Source organism: Enhydra lutris, unplaced genomic scaffold (genome assembly GCF_002288905.1).
Source record: "Enhydra lutris kenyoni isolate GAN:26980312 unplaced genomic scaffold, ASM228890v2 scaffoldscaffold2, whole genome shotgun sequence".
Taxonomy (NCBI): Eukaryota; Metazoa; Chordata; class Mammalia; order Carnivora; family Mustelidae; genus Enhydra; species Enhydra lutris.
In genome coordinates this window covers 18,199,546-18,216,107 of record NW_019154086.1, presented here as the reverse complement: position 1 = coordinate 18,216,107, position 16,562 = coordinate 18,199,546, and the positions used below count along the sequence as shown (strand labels likewise).

Here is a 16,562-nt window from a genome sequence, read left to right as displayed (position 1 = left end):
TCAAATACCTAGTTTAAGAATGTAATGATTTTGTATTAGCAGTAGTCCTCTCCCTCTCCTTTTTATTTATATTTTTATTATCAGCCTCCAAACAAAACAAACACCTAGGTCACCACCAATGGAAAAACAAAACTTCAAAGTTGAAGGTGGGTGTTATTAAGATATGGGTAGAACCACAATCGATTCTGAAATTTTATTTCTGGAAGTCAGTGTTCCAATTTACAACACCAGTGAGTTAGAAGGTAACCTGGCAACATTAACCATTTCATTAACCTCATGTTTAATGCCTCCATGTGGTATCCTTTATGATTGACTTGAGAAATATAGTAAAACTGTACTCCAGTGAAGAGTACATTAAACCCAGGCAATGAATTCACTCCCTAGGAGGCCGGAACTGAAAAGCTAGTTGCCAACCAGCAAAGAGGAAGCCAGGTCTGCAAGACAGAAGACAAGCCCTCTGGGACACTTCTGAGGCTTCTCCTATCACTCCACTTTGTAATATCAGAGTCCCTTTGGGATCCTACTCTGTATACTTTGTAGGATTCCTATGCTCTTAACAGTTCCAAAGAACCCAGTTTCGTCAAATGCCCTACCCATAATATCATCTTACAAATCCGTATTTGCTGATAACCTCGACCTGGAGGATCCTCTCAATCTCCTTCTTTCCTTATTAATTCTCACTCATCCTTTAAGCCTTACCCAAGGGTTTGGACTCCTCCAGGTAGAGTTTCTGGACTAAAACTCTACTCGCTTCTGGGGCTGAGGTGGGTACCACTCCTTGATACTTCTATGTGCTGGGATATATTACTGTTCTTTCTGCCTCATCATAAAATGATTTCTTTATGGACTTCCTCTAAACAATGTGTTCTTTGTTTTATTCATCACTGTGTTCCTAGTATCCATCAATGTGCCAGGCACATAACCATCCATCCAGTAAAACCTTTTTCAATACTCATGTACCTTCCTTTTGCAGACAAAAGAAACTGAGGCACCTGCAAGTTACATTATTTGTAAAATAAGTCAAACACAGATAAAAACAAGGTGGGATAGAAACCAATTACTTAATTAACGATATTAAGAACTCAGGTCTTGTAATTACCATTTTATAACTAACATACTTATTCTCAGAAACTAATTTTCCCCCATCTAGAATCCAGCTATTTAATTAAATATTTTGACATTCAGTACAGATACAATCAAGTGGACAAATATTTGTGAAATACTACAAGAACTAGTGAACATTGATCTGGTTACTCAAGAATGACAGCATTTTGAAAATTCTAAATACGATAAAAAAAAATTCCCTTAGTGGTTGCCTTATAACGACAAAATGATTTTTCTGACTTTTTTATTTTTCCATCTGTGGATCAATTAATCATCCTAAATGGTTTTTCTCCCTTTGAATTCCGTTGTGTCCTAGGGCAGCTGCTGTATGTACTACTACTATTGGTTAATGAAAGGAGTAGGAGTACAACATTTTGTCCACTAGATGGCGCCATCTCACATGATTCCATTTACCCCCAATTCTAGCACAAGATCTCAATTTTTGAACTTCAGTTTTACCAAGCTGAATTTTTTTTTTTTTAAGATTTTATCTATTTATTTGAGAGATAGCGACAGAGATAGTGAGAGAGAAAGTGAAAAAGCAGGCGGTCGGAGAGGAAAGAGAAGTAGGCTCCCTTCAGGGACGCCCTCTACAGGTAGCCTGACCCAGAACCCAGGGATGATGACTTGGGCTGGAGGCAGACGTTTAACCGGCTAAGTCACCCAGGCGCCCCCAAGCTGGATTCTTAATTCTTTCAATGAAATAAAAACAAATGCACTTCATGACTCAAGTTGTGACAATAAAGGCTATTCTGTCTCAGCAAGATTCCATATATCACGATAAACTGTTTTCCAGGTAGCCAGGATGTCAGAACATATTCTACCAGTACACACATACGAATTGAACCTTCAGGTGTTTTTACCCAAAAGGTCTTAGTGACTTTGAATCAAGGGAAATCTGTACTCTTAAAAAAAACCTTGGCTATTGCCTCAATCTTGCTATTGCCTCAATCTTACCAGCCTATTAATAATTGGCTCAGATAACAAAGTAAATGAAAGACAAACAGGTCATAATCTGAGTCTTCCTGGTACTCTTAAACCTTTGTCTTCTAGTCCCTCCTATCTTTATTTGAGCTGGAAACTTTCTCTAGTTTTATTCAATAAGGGACACAATTTTCATAGATTGGAAAATAGAGTGAAACTATATACTTCGGAGGTCACCTAGTGTAAGATAAGCCTTTGAAGTAACTTGAAATGGACCTGAGAAGTAGAGCAAGAGTGCTCTAATATTTTTGTAGACACAGAAAACTTGGAGTCAGGAGAAAACTAATGAGTGCCAGAGCCAAAGAAAGCAAGTATATATCTATTTACCTGATCCTTTTGTTTAAAGATACATTCCTGCAAAGTATGAAAAGAGGATTCTGACTTTTTAAAATTTTAAAATGATAGATCTTGAGTTAAAGCACCTGATGAATTTGTGGCAAATATGGTCTTAATTTGCCCAACTCACTGCGGGGACAGATGACTCTGCAGAGTGGGCTTCTGCCTATCTGTTATGGACCACACCTCCTTCTAGCAAAATTTGGTTGTGAACTCGGGAATGAAGCTTAATCAATTTAATAAACGCATACTCTCTATAAAAATTATCTAACTCCTGCTAGGTGAGGCACCCGGCCAAGTACTCTGCAGGTATGTTTCGCTCAAATCGCAGGGCAAACCTCTGGGTTTAAGAATGAGAATGTGAGGGGTGCCTGGATGGCTCAGTTGTTAAGCCTCTGCCTTCCCCTCCTGTCTTGATCCCAGCATCCTGGGATGGAGCCCCATATGGAGCACTCCACTCAGCGGGGAGTCTTCTCCCTCTCCAGCTCCCTTGTGCTTGTGTCCCCTCTCTCTCACTGTCTCTCTGTGTGTAATAACTAAATAAAATCTTAAAAAAAAAAAAAAGAATGAGAACGTGAGGCTCAAAGAGGATGCGTGACTTGTCTATGACAGCTGGTACATGGCAAAGCTGTGCAGTGAATTGACCACTGACTTCCAAACCCACGTGTGACCCCTGCCTTGGAAAATATTCTCCTTCTTCAAAACTCACAGCCTTGTCAATGTGCATGGGTACGTGTGCTTTCTCATTACCTCACCAAACCAAGAAACTCTTAAAACTACAGATTTCTGACATCCCAGAGCATGTCTCATGATTTCCATGGTTTTGCAATATTCTTGCAAAACAAACCACCTACTGTCACGGTGCCTGGAACATGGTACATCTTTAATAACATACTTTTCTTCCTTCCACACAAAATTTTATACCTTTTACATATAAAATATGTCACAGAGCACTTTCTGTGGTGAGAAAAGTAATAAGCCATATGGCTTTAGAAACATAAAAAAAGAAATTGTTCCTAACCCACCCACTCTCTGGGCATATCCCCAGGAACTCTACTTGCATTCTATGCATAGCTCCGAGTTTCTCAACTCTGTGTGCACCTCAGGATAATCTTGGGAGCTTTACAAAAACACAGAGAGGTTTGAGCCCCTCTACAGAACATTCCAATTGGGGTGGAGCCTTGCATATCTGTATTTGAAGGGAAATTCCCCCAATAATTCTAAGGCACAGTCAAGATTTGGAAATATCACTGAGTCCAGCCAAACTGCCACTGTTCTCTGAACACATTTCCCTGTTCCCATTCCCAGTGCTTTGGTCTCTCCATCTTCCGTGCCCTTCCCCAGGAAGTCTTCATCCAAAGTGCCTGTCGTGTAAGTCTCATCTCAAATGCTGCTTCTTCTGCTTCTTCCGTGAAACCTTTGGAGAGCCCAGGAAAAGTCACTCTCCTTCCTTGGAGCCCTCAAAGTCTCTCTGACAGTAGTCTCTGAAATCTCTCTGACATCTCTGACAGTCTCTCTGACATCGAGGACACCTCTATTTCCTCTACTAGTGGAGGAAAAGTCCACATACTAGAGTTTGACCGTAGTCATTCAGCAAAGGAGAGATGAGATTAGCGAAGGCTTAGCCCATTGGGTAAGAAGGGCATTCAAGAGAAAGGACAGAGGTCAAGGTGCTTTTCCAAAATCCTAGGAGTGACTGAGTCTACAACTGCGATTCACTGGGATGGGTGTAAATGAAGTAGTAATTCTCGGAGCACAGTTGAAGACTTTGGGAGACTTCTTTAGTACACAGCGGGGATCTCCCCGACTCTAGGTGTGGATCTAAACAGCCTCCTCCCATTCAGATGCAAATCTTGTCTTTAACGTCAAGGGTAGACCCAGAGTCAGAGCACTCTCCAGTGGTTCTGGAAGCCCAAGGCGGCTTGCTGCCTCCTCCTCCTGGCCTCCTTTCTTTGTGTGACTTCAGGAGCTAAACATAGCTTCCCAGAGCTCAGGTGTGGGTGGGACTGAGCTGCACACCCTCACTGTACTTCGCAGTCACAGGTGCTCTCTGAAGCTGCAACACAGACTTTTTGTAAAAGCTCTGACTGTCCCCCTTGTCCTCCCACCTGCCGCTCCCCTGAAATTCTTGAAGACCCAAACCACAGGAGAGAGGCCAATGGATTTTTCATATTACTAGAAAACAGAGCTGGGAAGACATTAGCTGAATATGTGTAAAAAGGAGAGATTCATTAGTCGATGACAGGGAAGAAAATAAAACAAGCTACTTCTTAAAAGAAGCACAACACTAGCTTTCTCTAGTTTTAAATTATTTGTGATGTGGGCCTTTAGATTTGCTTTAGTTGGCTCTAAGTTTTCAGCAAATCTTTCCTTACTGGGGGAGGATGCTTAGGAATTTGGTCTGCCCACCTTCCAGGGCTGCCCAGGTAGGAGGGATGCACAAAGATTTCTCAGCTCAGGACTCAGAAGAAGAGCAGAAAAAGGCATGGAGAGAAAGTCACAGCTGGGTCACCATTCACTCTGTGTTTTTCTGGGGACCTTATTCCTACAACTGTTTGCTGAAATGCGTGTTGTGTTGGGCCTGCTAAAAGCTCTGTGAATTTGTCAGCTTGCACTCATCTAATTTTGTGAATTAAAACCAACAGAAGGGGGGCATCTGGGTGTCTCAGTCCTTGAGCTTCTGCCTTCTGCTCAGGTATGATCCTGGGGTCTTGGGATCGAGCCCCACGCTGGGCTCCCTGCTCAGCAGGAAGCCTGCTTCCCCCTCTCCTACTCCCCCTGCTTGTGTTCCCTCTCTCGCTGTGTCTCTCTCTGTCAAATAAATAAAATCTTTAAAAAAATAAAAAATAAATAAATAAATCAGAAACCTAAAAATCCCATTGCTTATAGCTATGTTAGCAGCAAACGCAGGAAAGTTCTTCAGCTTCTCTTCCATCTACTTTAGCAACATTCTTTACGGCTCTGTAAAGTTTTAAGGGCTCTGTGCACAAGACCACCTGACATTTGGTAGAATGGGACTAGATCTCCATCTACATAAAATAGAGAGTTTGAGTGTAGTAAGGATTTAATTAAAAGCAAAACACATTTTCCATACCCTAAAAAGCAACGTAAATGCCTTGTAGAACTTAATTATAGAATTAAGTAGATCTATTAAATAGAATTTAATAAAATCCAACATGCCTACTTTGCTATTATCTTGCATTTAATCTTAAAAAAAAAAAAAAAAGAAATCTTCTTTTCCTATTATGTCTTATGGTTCCAGGACTGTGTCTTATTATATAAGCTACATGTAAAAAGGTACAATGTTACAGCTAAACTGCATTAAAATTTATGAAAATAGGTTTGTGGATACAAAATAGAGCCTTCTTAGATTATATAAATGAGGACACGTCCATGTATCTTAGGGAACATTAGATGAACTTTTGCATTTACTTAACAAATACTTGTTGGGCAGTTAATACGTAAAAACAGCATGGTGTCATAAAAGCAACTGAGCAGAGCATGGCCTAGTTTGAGAACTTGAGACCTTTGTCAACCTTAGTTGCTGGGTCTGTCCCCAGAACTGTGCGTGAGACAGCAACAAGGATGGAGGCGTGCCAGCTCCTGGTACTGGCTGCGTGGGAGTGATTCCATTACTGGGGCTGACCCCAGCCCTTGCCTACCAGCTTCCTCAGGCCGTAACCCTCCCCAGGGCCATATCCTATAGGAAGCTAAGCCAAGCCACCACCACCCACTGCTGTGGGCCTCATGGATAAGGAGCAATTATCTCCACACAGCTCCCTGCTAGAAGGTAGGATTCCAGGAGAACCAAGGGTCTATCATCCTCCTAAGAGCCTCAAGATTATCTCCGTCTCTTTCCTATTTTCCTTAGTTATCACCAGAAACTTCTTCAACTATCTTCTCTCATGTTTCGTTCCCTTAGTGCTCTCTGCTTTCTCCCCTTCCTCCAAGCACTTTCATTACACTCACTGGACTCCCATGACCAACCCATTTTGTCTAACTAGATTCTGCTCATTCTTAGGAGCTCAATGCAAACACCACTTTCTTTAAGACATGAATTTTCTGACCCTTCAAACTAGGTAAGCTCTTACCTATTTGATGCCTCTGTACTACGTAGCCTTCTACTTCACCTCACTTATCACAATTTAGCATTACTCGTTCATTGTTTATTTTCTCATCTAGACTGTAAACTCCATGAGGGCAGGAATTAGGTCTGTCTCACGCTGTGATGTCAGCAGAGTGTAACATAGTAACCGGCACATAACAGAAATTCAATAAATATTTCTGGAATAAATGAAAGGGGAAAGAGATGAGCAGTAATGTTCCCAAATTAGACCTCTGAGTATACTTTCCAAGAGAAACAGGATCCCATGATGTTGGCTCTGCCTCAACTATAGCACGGGTTATGTGGCTCTTCATGGGCTAGCTAGCCTGGATTCTTTTTTTTTTTTTAATTTAATTTAATTTTTTCAGTGTTACAAGATTCACTGTTTATGCACCATACCCAGTACTCCATGCAATCCATGCCCTCCTTAATACCCATCCCGAGGCTTACCAACCCCCGCACCCCCCGCCCCTCCAAAACCCTCAGTTTGTTTCTCAGTGTTCACAGTCTTTCATGGTTCCTCTCCCCCTCCACTTGCCTGGATTCTAACCACCTTAGCTCTTGATTTCTGCAAAGACGAGTGCTGTGAGCTCTACACACATGTTGATAAATAAATTTGTCAGTTGGACCATCCAGTTCTATGGGCTAGAGTACTAATCCTCCCAAACTGTCTAGTGCTTTAGCGTATCTGAAGCCCTTTTAGCTCAACTGTCCAGACTGACTCTCATGACAGTTCTCAGCAGTCCTTAACCTAACTCAAAGTATGTTTACTTAGCATACTTCTTCTAAGTCTTGTATTGGGTGATGGGAACTGGAGGACAGAAGACAGGATTCCTCTTCCCAATAGCTCACATTCTAGACACACAGGGCAGACTCCTCAGTCCAGTTAGCACATGACATTAAATGATGTGGCTGAGGTCAGGTGGTCTTGGGAAATGGTACTTGCCTACCACGGTGATATGTCCCAGTGATAAACTTAGGGGTACCATACCACAGAGATGGGGCAGAATGGAAAGTTAAGACGAAAGCAGTCCCTTCCATATTTAAAAGAAATCTTCTTAAAATCATCCTATCCATCCTTACATGTTGTGTGAGAAGCCTAGTCTTAACACCTATTTTACTTGAGACAGATGCTCAAGGTGGAGACAGGCATACAGGAAGAATTTAGACACGCTGCCCACTGCTTACATTGAAGCCCGGGATGGTAAGGCCCGTATGGAGACTCCCCAAGGTGCCAAGTAAAGCCAGCACAGTGTCCTTCCTGTCCTCAGGCCTGTGAGAAGCCGCAACCACGCAGGAAACAACTGGAAGGTCTTGGAGGCTGGTTCCACAGCTCTGAGCTGTGGGACCTTGCTCCACAATGGAGCCCAGCTACTTCAGCAGACCCTGCTGTCCTGGCCGGCTGCCCAGTCTAGATGCCGGCCTTCTGGTTGAAGTTTCCTGCGTTACAAAACTGCACCGCGGGCCCTTTGGCGATCTGGGAGGCCAGTGGAGAGGCCAGGGCCGGCCAGGAGCTGTCCAGAGCTGTCTGGGAGGCAAATCTGCTCAGGAGGCTGCTGCAGCCCTGCTCTGTGTGACTCTAAGTCTTTCGTTCAAGGGTCACCGCTGCCCAGATGACTTGGGAGACCAGCCCTTCCGAGAGACTACAGAAGAAAGGATTCCCTTACATCTCCAGCCTGAAGCAGGGGCACAGACAGGATGAGCCATGAGCAGAAGAACAGCGGGCAGAGAGGACGCAGTGGGAAGAGGAGAGCCAGTTAAGCTCCAGCGTGGATACTTGGCATTATCAGCGTCCTTCAGTACTGGCTGGACACTGGGTCAAAAAAGTATAGGGGCCTCAGGACATGGGCTTAATGCCTCACTCTAGTTATATAACTGGCTAGCTTTGTGACCTCATTTCCTCCTCTAAGAGAAAAATATCAAAACATTTATCTTGAAAGGTTGATATGAGAATTAAGAAAGATTCCTATTCATTCGTTCCATAAATACTGGTTGAACGCTCACTATCTGCCAGGGATGTTCCCAGGTGCCAGTGATTAACAATGAACAAAACAGGCCAAAATCCCGAAAATTTCTGTTTCTGTGGAACTTACTTTGTCTATTTCAACCCAGTACCATAAATACGTAATAAGTCAAATATATGGTCTGTCAGAGGTTGAGGACAGTTTTGAAGAAAAATGAAACAGGAAGATGATATTTGAATTAGGATCTGAAGGAGGAGAGACAATGTATTGTACCAGCATCCGCACAATGCCTGCCACGGAAGAGGCAGCAGGATTTTGTATTTCTGACATCACCACCACTGTAGTAATTTTTACTCATATTCTTCTTAATACCATTAGTAATGATGACTGAGATTTGTTAAACACACTCTATTTACAAGGTCTGAGTTATAGAACGGAACTCTAGGGGAATGACTTTTCTAACTCTGGGTTGGTTTTTAAATTTTACTTATTTTTAAAAATTTTTAATTATTTATTTATTTATTTATTTATTTTTAGATTTTATTTCTTTATTTGACAGAGAGAGAGAGAGAGATCACAAGTAGGTAGAGAGGCAGGCAGAGAGAGGAGGAAGCAGGCTCACTGCTGAACAGAGAGCCTGATGCAGGGCTCGATCTCAGGACCCTGAGATCATGACCTGAGCCGAAGGCAGAGGCTTAACCCACTGAGCCACTCAGGCGCCCCAAAATTTTTTTATTTTTTAAAGAATTTATTTATTTGACAGAGAGAAAGAGAGACAGTGAGAGAGGAAATACAAGCAGGGGAAGTGGGAGAGGGAGAAGTAGGCTTCCACTGAGCAGGGAGCCTGATCCTTCTGAAGAGCAGGGAGCCTGATGAGGGGCTCCATCACAGGACCCTGGGATCACGACCCCAGATGAAGGCAGACACTTAATGACTGAGCCCCTCCCCACCCAGGTGCCCGGTTTTTTAATTTTAAAAGGCAGTAAACAAAATTAGTTGCTGTAGATAACTGCATATTTTTCTGTTTCAGTTAATTCCTTTTCCAGAAATTTTTAAAACTAAGATAAAAAGATAATTCAAGGTGTCAGAAAGCTAGTTCAAGAAATTGCAAGTTGGGGGCGCCTGGGTGGCTCAGTGGGTTAAAGCCTCTGCCTTAGGCTCAGGTCATGATCTCAGAGTCCTGGGATCGAGCCCTGTATAGGGCTTTCTGCTCAGCGGGGATCCTGCTTCCTCCTCTCTTTCTCTCTGCCTGCCTCTCTGCCTACTTGAGATCTCTCTCTGTCAAATAAATAAATAAAGTCTTTAAAAAAAATAATAAAAATTTAAAAATTTTAAAAATAAATTGCAAGTTGTATCAGAATCATTATATGAGAGAGTGAGAGAGCATGAGCAGGGGGAGGGGCAGAGGGAGAAGCAGCCTCCCCACTGAGCAAGGAGCCAGACTCAGGACTCCATCTCAGGACCCTGAAATCATGACAGGAGCCAAAGGCAGACGCTTAACTGACCGAACCACTCAGGCATCCCGTATTTCTTTTTGAGAAAGAGTAAGCACGGGGAGGCGGGTAGTGGTGCGGTGGGGTAGTGGGGGAATCGGTAGACGGGTGTGGGAGAAGAGGGAGAGAGATCTTAAGCAGGTTCCACGCCCAGCACACTCAACCCACTGAGCCACCCAGGTGCCCCTCTATGATTAGGATTATTAACTTACTCAATGGAGACAATGACAGCATTCAATTCTTCAGCCATTGCTGTACAGAGCTCATCATAATACCGGATTTCTAAAAGAGACAAAGGAACAATCAGTATTAAACAACTTATTTAATAATGTCCATTTTTAAATTCTGCTCATTGTGGATTGCTTTTAGACTTGGACTTAAGTTATTCATAATAAAAATAATAAAAAGCAAATGTGAACCTATGTCTCATTTATAGGGTTACATATACAGAAGCAAATACAAAATCTGGTTTCTGATAAAATGTAATTGGTATAAAATAACAGGAAATCCACATTAGATTACCTTTGAATGTGTTTTTAAGTAACTAGACATTTATTTCATAAGAAACTATATGAAAGACACCAAATTAATTCCAATTTTATAGCTCTTTCAGTGTACACCTTTCCAAAAATCACAGCAAATAAACAGTTTTCTCCTTGGAACCACAAAATTTTTGTTTTAATACTTTCATTTGCTGCAATTCAATTGCATTCTTCCAATTTGAAGAACAGCATATTCTGTTTAAGCCAACACATAAAAACTAGAATTTTGGGAAGTCTTAGCATTTCTTAGAAAGAGGATTCAAAGACATGCAGTGACAAATACAATTGTAATAACTACATAACCACGTGCATAGCATCTCCAGCCTGAGCTCTTCCTCTGGCAGAAGTGATCAGTCAAAATCATGCAGACGAGGCCAGGTGGATTTGTAATCCATGTGATTCCTGGTACTTACACTTCTTGGCCTCTAGTGGGATGTTGTACTTGGCAAGTGTCCAATACTATAGATGCAATCATTTCTGTTATTCACTTCTGTATCCTCATCCCCTAGCACACACTAGGATAACCACAGATACAGGTTTGCACATAACTGTTCGAATATTGGAAGTCCTGAACCCCAGGAAACCCCTCAGTCCTGGACAAACCTACATACTCCATAAACATCTGTTGAAAACATGAACCAAACCACAAATAAAAGAATAAATAATGAATATGAAATGGGATTACTAGAAAAAGTTAAGCTTTTTTGGCCTTTGCCACATTAAAAAAAATACTATTTATAAAAACACAGAAAAAGTGGCTCAGTCACTTGATTGATTTCAGCTCAGGTCTTGATCTCAGGGTGGTGAGTTCAAGCCCTGCATCAGGCTCCACATTGGGTGTGGAGTCTATATGAAAACAAACAAACAAATAAACAAAACCCCCAAACAAGCTCAAACAAGTTGTCATTACCTTTAAGCCTAGGGGATGCCAGGGTACCTGGCTGGCTCAGTTGGAAGAGAATGGACTCTTGATCTTGGTTCATGAGTTCGAGCCCCCGTGTAGTATACTCAAATGAATAAAACTTTAAAAAACCCCAAAAACAAAAAACAGAAATCATAGGGGATGCCAGTAGCTTTGGGCTGAAGATGAGAAAGTAGCTCCGTGATAATTACACTATACCTCCTTGGTATGCTTTCTGCTAGGCTGTTCCACTTGGCTGCCTGCCATTTTCAATGTGTTCTGCTCATGAAAGGATCAAACACCAAAGAGAACATTCTTGAATTTTGCAACATTGTTTCCTTTTAATGCTGGTATACCTTTTATATTTTCATATTTGGTTTCATAAGCAGGTAAAATGCGGATGAGTTAACATGGATATTCTGAAATACTGGTCCTACTTCATAGAAAATTGTCTTCAAAACACAAGTCAGCAAAAGAGCTGCAGATCATTTCCTCATATTCTGTTCCAGTGAAACTTTGACTTGTTTTGGTGCCAAAAGCTACTGTCAGCAATTCTCTTAAGTTAGCCTATGATTCAGGTCACAGGACCTATTTTCAAAAAAGTCTGCCCAAATTAACAAGCAATAAACAAATGGGCAAAAGTTTTATGTAGGGAAATCATACAGTTAATCATCCAAGACAGAACCTTTTCAAGTGTGAAAAGGAGACCCTGTGAATAATTCTGCTAGGATAATAGCAGTAACTGAGACTATTCAAGGGAACCAAATCAAACGGTCCTCCTCTCCTTCCCCAACAAGGAAGTCAAGCTCAATCGCACATCTCTCTCAGAGCAACCACAGTCCCCAGAACCCCGGAGGTGACTAGGACATACTTGGACTGGCCAAAGCCCAGCCTCCTCCGTGGATGTAGATAATGCCGCGTTTCAAAGGCTCTTCTGGCTTCGGGGAGCCCTCAAACACTCTGACTTCCACCCCGTCAAAGTCAGTGTCGGTCACCTTCACCTGAGCTGATGACCACGCGCTTTTCTTGCCAAAAGAAATGATGATAAAATTCAGTGCAAGCAGGTGATGGCTCAGGCCCAGGGAGTGTATCAGGTTGCTCTGCAGGGCGAGGGAAGGAACACAGAGAGAGAACATGAGTCAGCTTTGTCATACCCTCACCAACTCCTGGTGTCTAAATTATTACAAGCATTTGCCAATACTCTTTAGGACTCACTGGCCACTTTCAATCCAATAACAAATTGGATTTGTTTGCAAAGCGTTTGCAAAGTATTTTCCTACAGGAGACTGTATTTTTTGGATCAGCTCAGAGAGGGACATTGGACAGGTCCCATCATTCCCATTTTATCAAGAAGACTTAGAAATTAAACAAACGTGAGCATTGAGCTGGCTAAGTGGTAATTCTGGGACTTGTGAATTTTAGGTTTTAGTCCTTTATTTCCCCCTCTCAATCAGCACATCACAGTTCTAATAACACACTAAGAATAGAGGAAGAACACTTTATTTAGATGCAAATAAAATATATGGAAGTTTCATATTTACTCTAAGTATTTTTAAAGTGTTTTATAGCTTATCTACTTAACTACAGCATGTCTGTTGTTTTGAGAGTGAGGAAAGAAATGAGTGTATGAGAGGCCAGGAGCACAGGAACTCTGGCCCCAGTGTTGAGAAGTAGAACACCTCAGACATTACCAGGAGCTTTATAGAAATGTGCAAGGAATAAACACTCTGCCATCACTTCCTCTTTGAACCCAAGGGCACTGAGCTCTGCATTAAGTGACTGCAGGAAGTTATCTGGTTGGAGAAGGAACAAGGAGAGAAGAGACCCAAGTCATCTACCCAGCAAAGACCCTATAGAGTGTACTCCCCTCTTTCCACATCTTATACAAGGTCCTCCTGTTGCATACACTTATAAAACTGACCTCCCTGTAAGGCTTAATGGTCATGTTTCAAACCCAGAGAACTGGAATCCATCAGGCAGCCAGGAACTAGTCCAAAAGAGAGGCTCACGAGTGTTAAAGAATGACTGGAAACTTTCCTGGCACAGGGGCATGAATTTAGATACTATATCTCCTAGTGGCTCTCCAACCTAGGGTAGAGAGTAACAGTGCCCTTCTGGAAAATATGAAATAGAACACTGATGATTAGTGAAATAGGGAATGCCATCATAAGGTCAAGGAAACAATGTTACTAGTAGCAGAAATCAGGACTATAAAAAGTCTTTGATACAGCATAATACAGCTTCCCAGTAAGGGCCTGGGGCACACTGGTGTGCTGTAATTCTGATCCCCTCACCCCTGGGGAGCCAAGCTCATGAGAGCACCTTACCCCAGTGTCCCATATAAGATATTATTATTGTATATGTATGCCCAGCCATGAAAAGACTAGGAAAACACTGCATTTATATTGACCATGTTCATGAAAAACAGAAACAACAGGCAATTAATCTAACCATGAAAAGCTACTCCAGAAATTTCATTAATATTTGTTTTTGGCAAAATAAGCAGCAAATAAATGTTAATAAAATAATTCATTTTCTATATCCATCAATTGCCCAAATTTGCTGAAAAAGTTAAAACTAATAGTGTGCTTGCTATGAATAAATGTGTGTGCTATGAAATAAATTCACACACACGCAGACTTTGAACCATTAAATTAAGGTTTTTGGCGAATAGGGAAACAGCAATCATTATTTGAGTTTCATGGTAAAATGTCAGCTTTCTTGGGGAATATTGATTTCTTCCAGGACACAGCTAAGAATCACTGCATTCACTAAGATTTCTAGCGTTTACACACAAATCCTTGTCAATATTGTTATCAATTAACAGAGAACACACAGGATCCATTCCATTTCTCACAGAACAAGAAGCTTGATAGGCATGAAATAATGAATGCGAACAAAGCAATCCCAGGCTTGGCTGTGTTACTTTCTGGACTATTTTTTTAAAGTTAAATGAAGATTTCTGAATACTTAAGACAAAGTATATATGAGTTTCTTCGACTACAGGAAAGCTGTAAAACAGGTGAATTGTCATTACAAGACAGATTAGAGAAGATTGTTCATTTTACACAGGGTCCACCTCAGGTATCCTTTATGCACTGCATGCTCTGGGTGCATGCAGCCTCGACTCAGTTTGTCCGTGCTTTTCCCAAAATACCTCTGCCACGTCAGCTTACCATCATTCACACTAACGGAAGTTCTGAACAATTACCAGCATTGCTCACAATGCTGTAGGGGAAGCAGAAGGGTTGACTCAAGAAGGGACAGTTTAAATGGGAAAGACAGGTAAGCAGATAGGAGTAAGATAGGGTCAAACAGATGCTAAAATAAAGTCGGGCTCATGTTTGGAATTGCACTGATAAATTAGAGAATGAAAAATAGTTACCTTCCAGAAAATGCCAAGATTATTTCAAAATTTGAAAACAGAGACACTCCGACAGTAATCTGTCACCAACCACTCTTACTATTACTATTGTTAATAACACTTCTCACTGTCCGAGCACCTACAGGGCTAGGGTAGGGTAGACCCTATTCAGTATGGGATGACTCTTGCATGTGCATGTGATATCATGTGGCACGATAAAATTGTAAATATTATCTAACTTTTTTCTCCAATATTAGCTCTTCTCACTGCTCCCCTCCCATCTGAATCTTTCTGTAGTTGTTACTTCAGGGAAAGGGTATGAGAACAAATAGCAAAGAAGTAGGAGTGAGTTTATACTTTTAATTTTCAAAGCCTATATCCTTTGGAGAATTAAAAAATAGGCATTGATTTAGAAGATCACATGATGAGTAAGAAGTCTCCTAGAATTGAAGATCATTCTCCAGACTAAGAAGTGGGAGAAGGGAGGTCAAAGGGTAGAGATGAAATGAGGAATGTGTGGATTGATTTTGGAAGAGACCCCTGAGACACAGCAACCCCCAGATAACCTGAGGAATCTGAAAGCAGTAGATATATGCCCCATGCCCAGACAGAGCCTCGGAAGGAGGCCAGACCCTAGGGAAGAGTGGCTGCAAGATATATTTAAGACGATGGTGCCTCAAATGGCCTCAGAGTGTTCCTTGGGCTTCCACTAGTGCAGGAGCAGCTGAATGATTCCATACTCCACTAAAGGGATAATAGTGGCAAGGAAGGGCTGCATGAATGTCTTGGAGATGGACTTGAGACCACCTTTCCGTTAGCCGTGGTCCATTATATGCTCTCAAGGGTCTAATGAGGATAGAGGAGAGCACTAATGAACCTGAGGGTTCTTATAAATTAGAACAAAGGATACTCCAGGGCAATGCACAGGACTCAAACACAAACGTCGGCATGGAACAATGATGTGAGCCAAGGATGAGTACCCAGATGGCCTCCCCATTCATTATGCCTCAACATTTTATAAGACCCTCTGAAACCTAAAAGTAAACAGCACTTAGGGGGAATACCTAAATTTATGGGCATGAAGTTCTACCTTAAAAAGGTAGACTCAAAATACAGATGACATTTTATTTCTTGCATCCTTGAGTTTGTGAAGTGGGATTCAGATCCACCCCCCAAAACATTCTTGAGTTGACAAAGTTTTCCGAAATCTCCTTAGAAGTGGCTGGAAAACTCCAGTAGCACAGAGAAGCAGGCCAAGTTTTCGGAGCCTCATAGGTTGAGAATTGACCAGCTGAAGTACTCTAGGGCAGTGATATAAGTCTTAAAACTTGCCCCCATAACCATTCCAGGATCTAGGGGAGAAATTCTACCTGAGGACATGAAAGGGATGAGGGTCCTCACTACACCATGGTAGAACCAGACACAACAAAAAAGGTGAGCCACTGGCTCCCTACCCAGGCATGATGGCCAAAGATGGAAGGACAAACAACAATCAAGGGAAGCAGAGCAGAAGCCGTACTCTTTGTTTAATCAATATACATGTTAGTTGTTATGTTTGTGAATGGGGTTGTTTTCTGTTAACTCGCTCAACATGTAAATTAGGAAGTCAGGGAGGCTGAGGGGGGAGAAAGAGACACTCCCCGGAGCAGATGAGACACAAGAGCTGCAAATGAATAGCTCATGTCCATGAACTAAGTAACACAAGCAGTCAGGGAGATAGACAAAAGGCTGCAGGAGCCCAGAGAAGGAAGGAATTAATTCTTCTTCTT

The 16,562-nt window shown here is 41.9% G+C and overlaps 1 protein-coding gene across 1 annotated transcript in view; it reads right to left on the bottom strand.

Annotated features, from left to right (window-relative positions):
• LOC111149950 (neutral cholesterol ester hydrolase 1) overlaps positions 1–16,562 on the bottom strand; it is a 55,439-nt gene that overhangs the window by 4,960 nt on the left and 33,917 nt on the right. Inside the window, exons 2-3 of the mRNA XM_022507224.1 lie at positions 12,301–12,529; positions 10,199–10,268 (exon numbers count right to left, since the gene is read on the bottom strand). Of these exons, the coding sequence (XP_022362932.1) occupies positions 10,199–10,268; positions 12,301–12,529 (299 nt within the window). The remainder of the gene's footprint in view (positions 1–10,198; positions 10,269–12,300; positions 12,530–16,562) is intronic.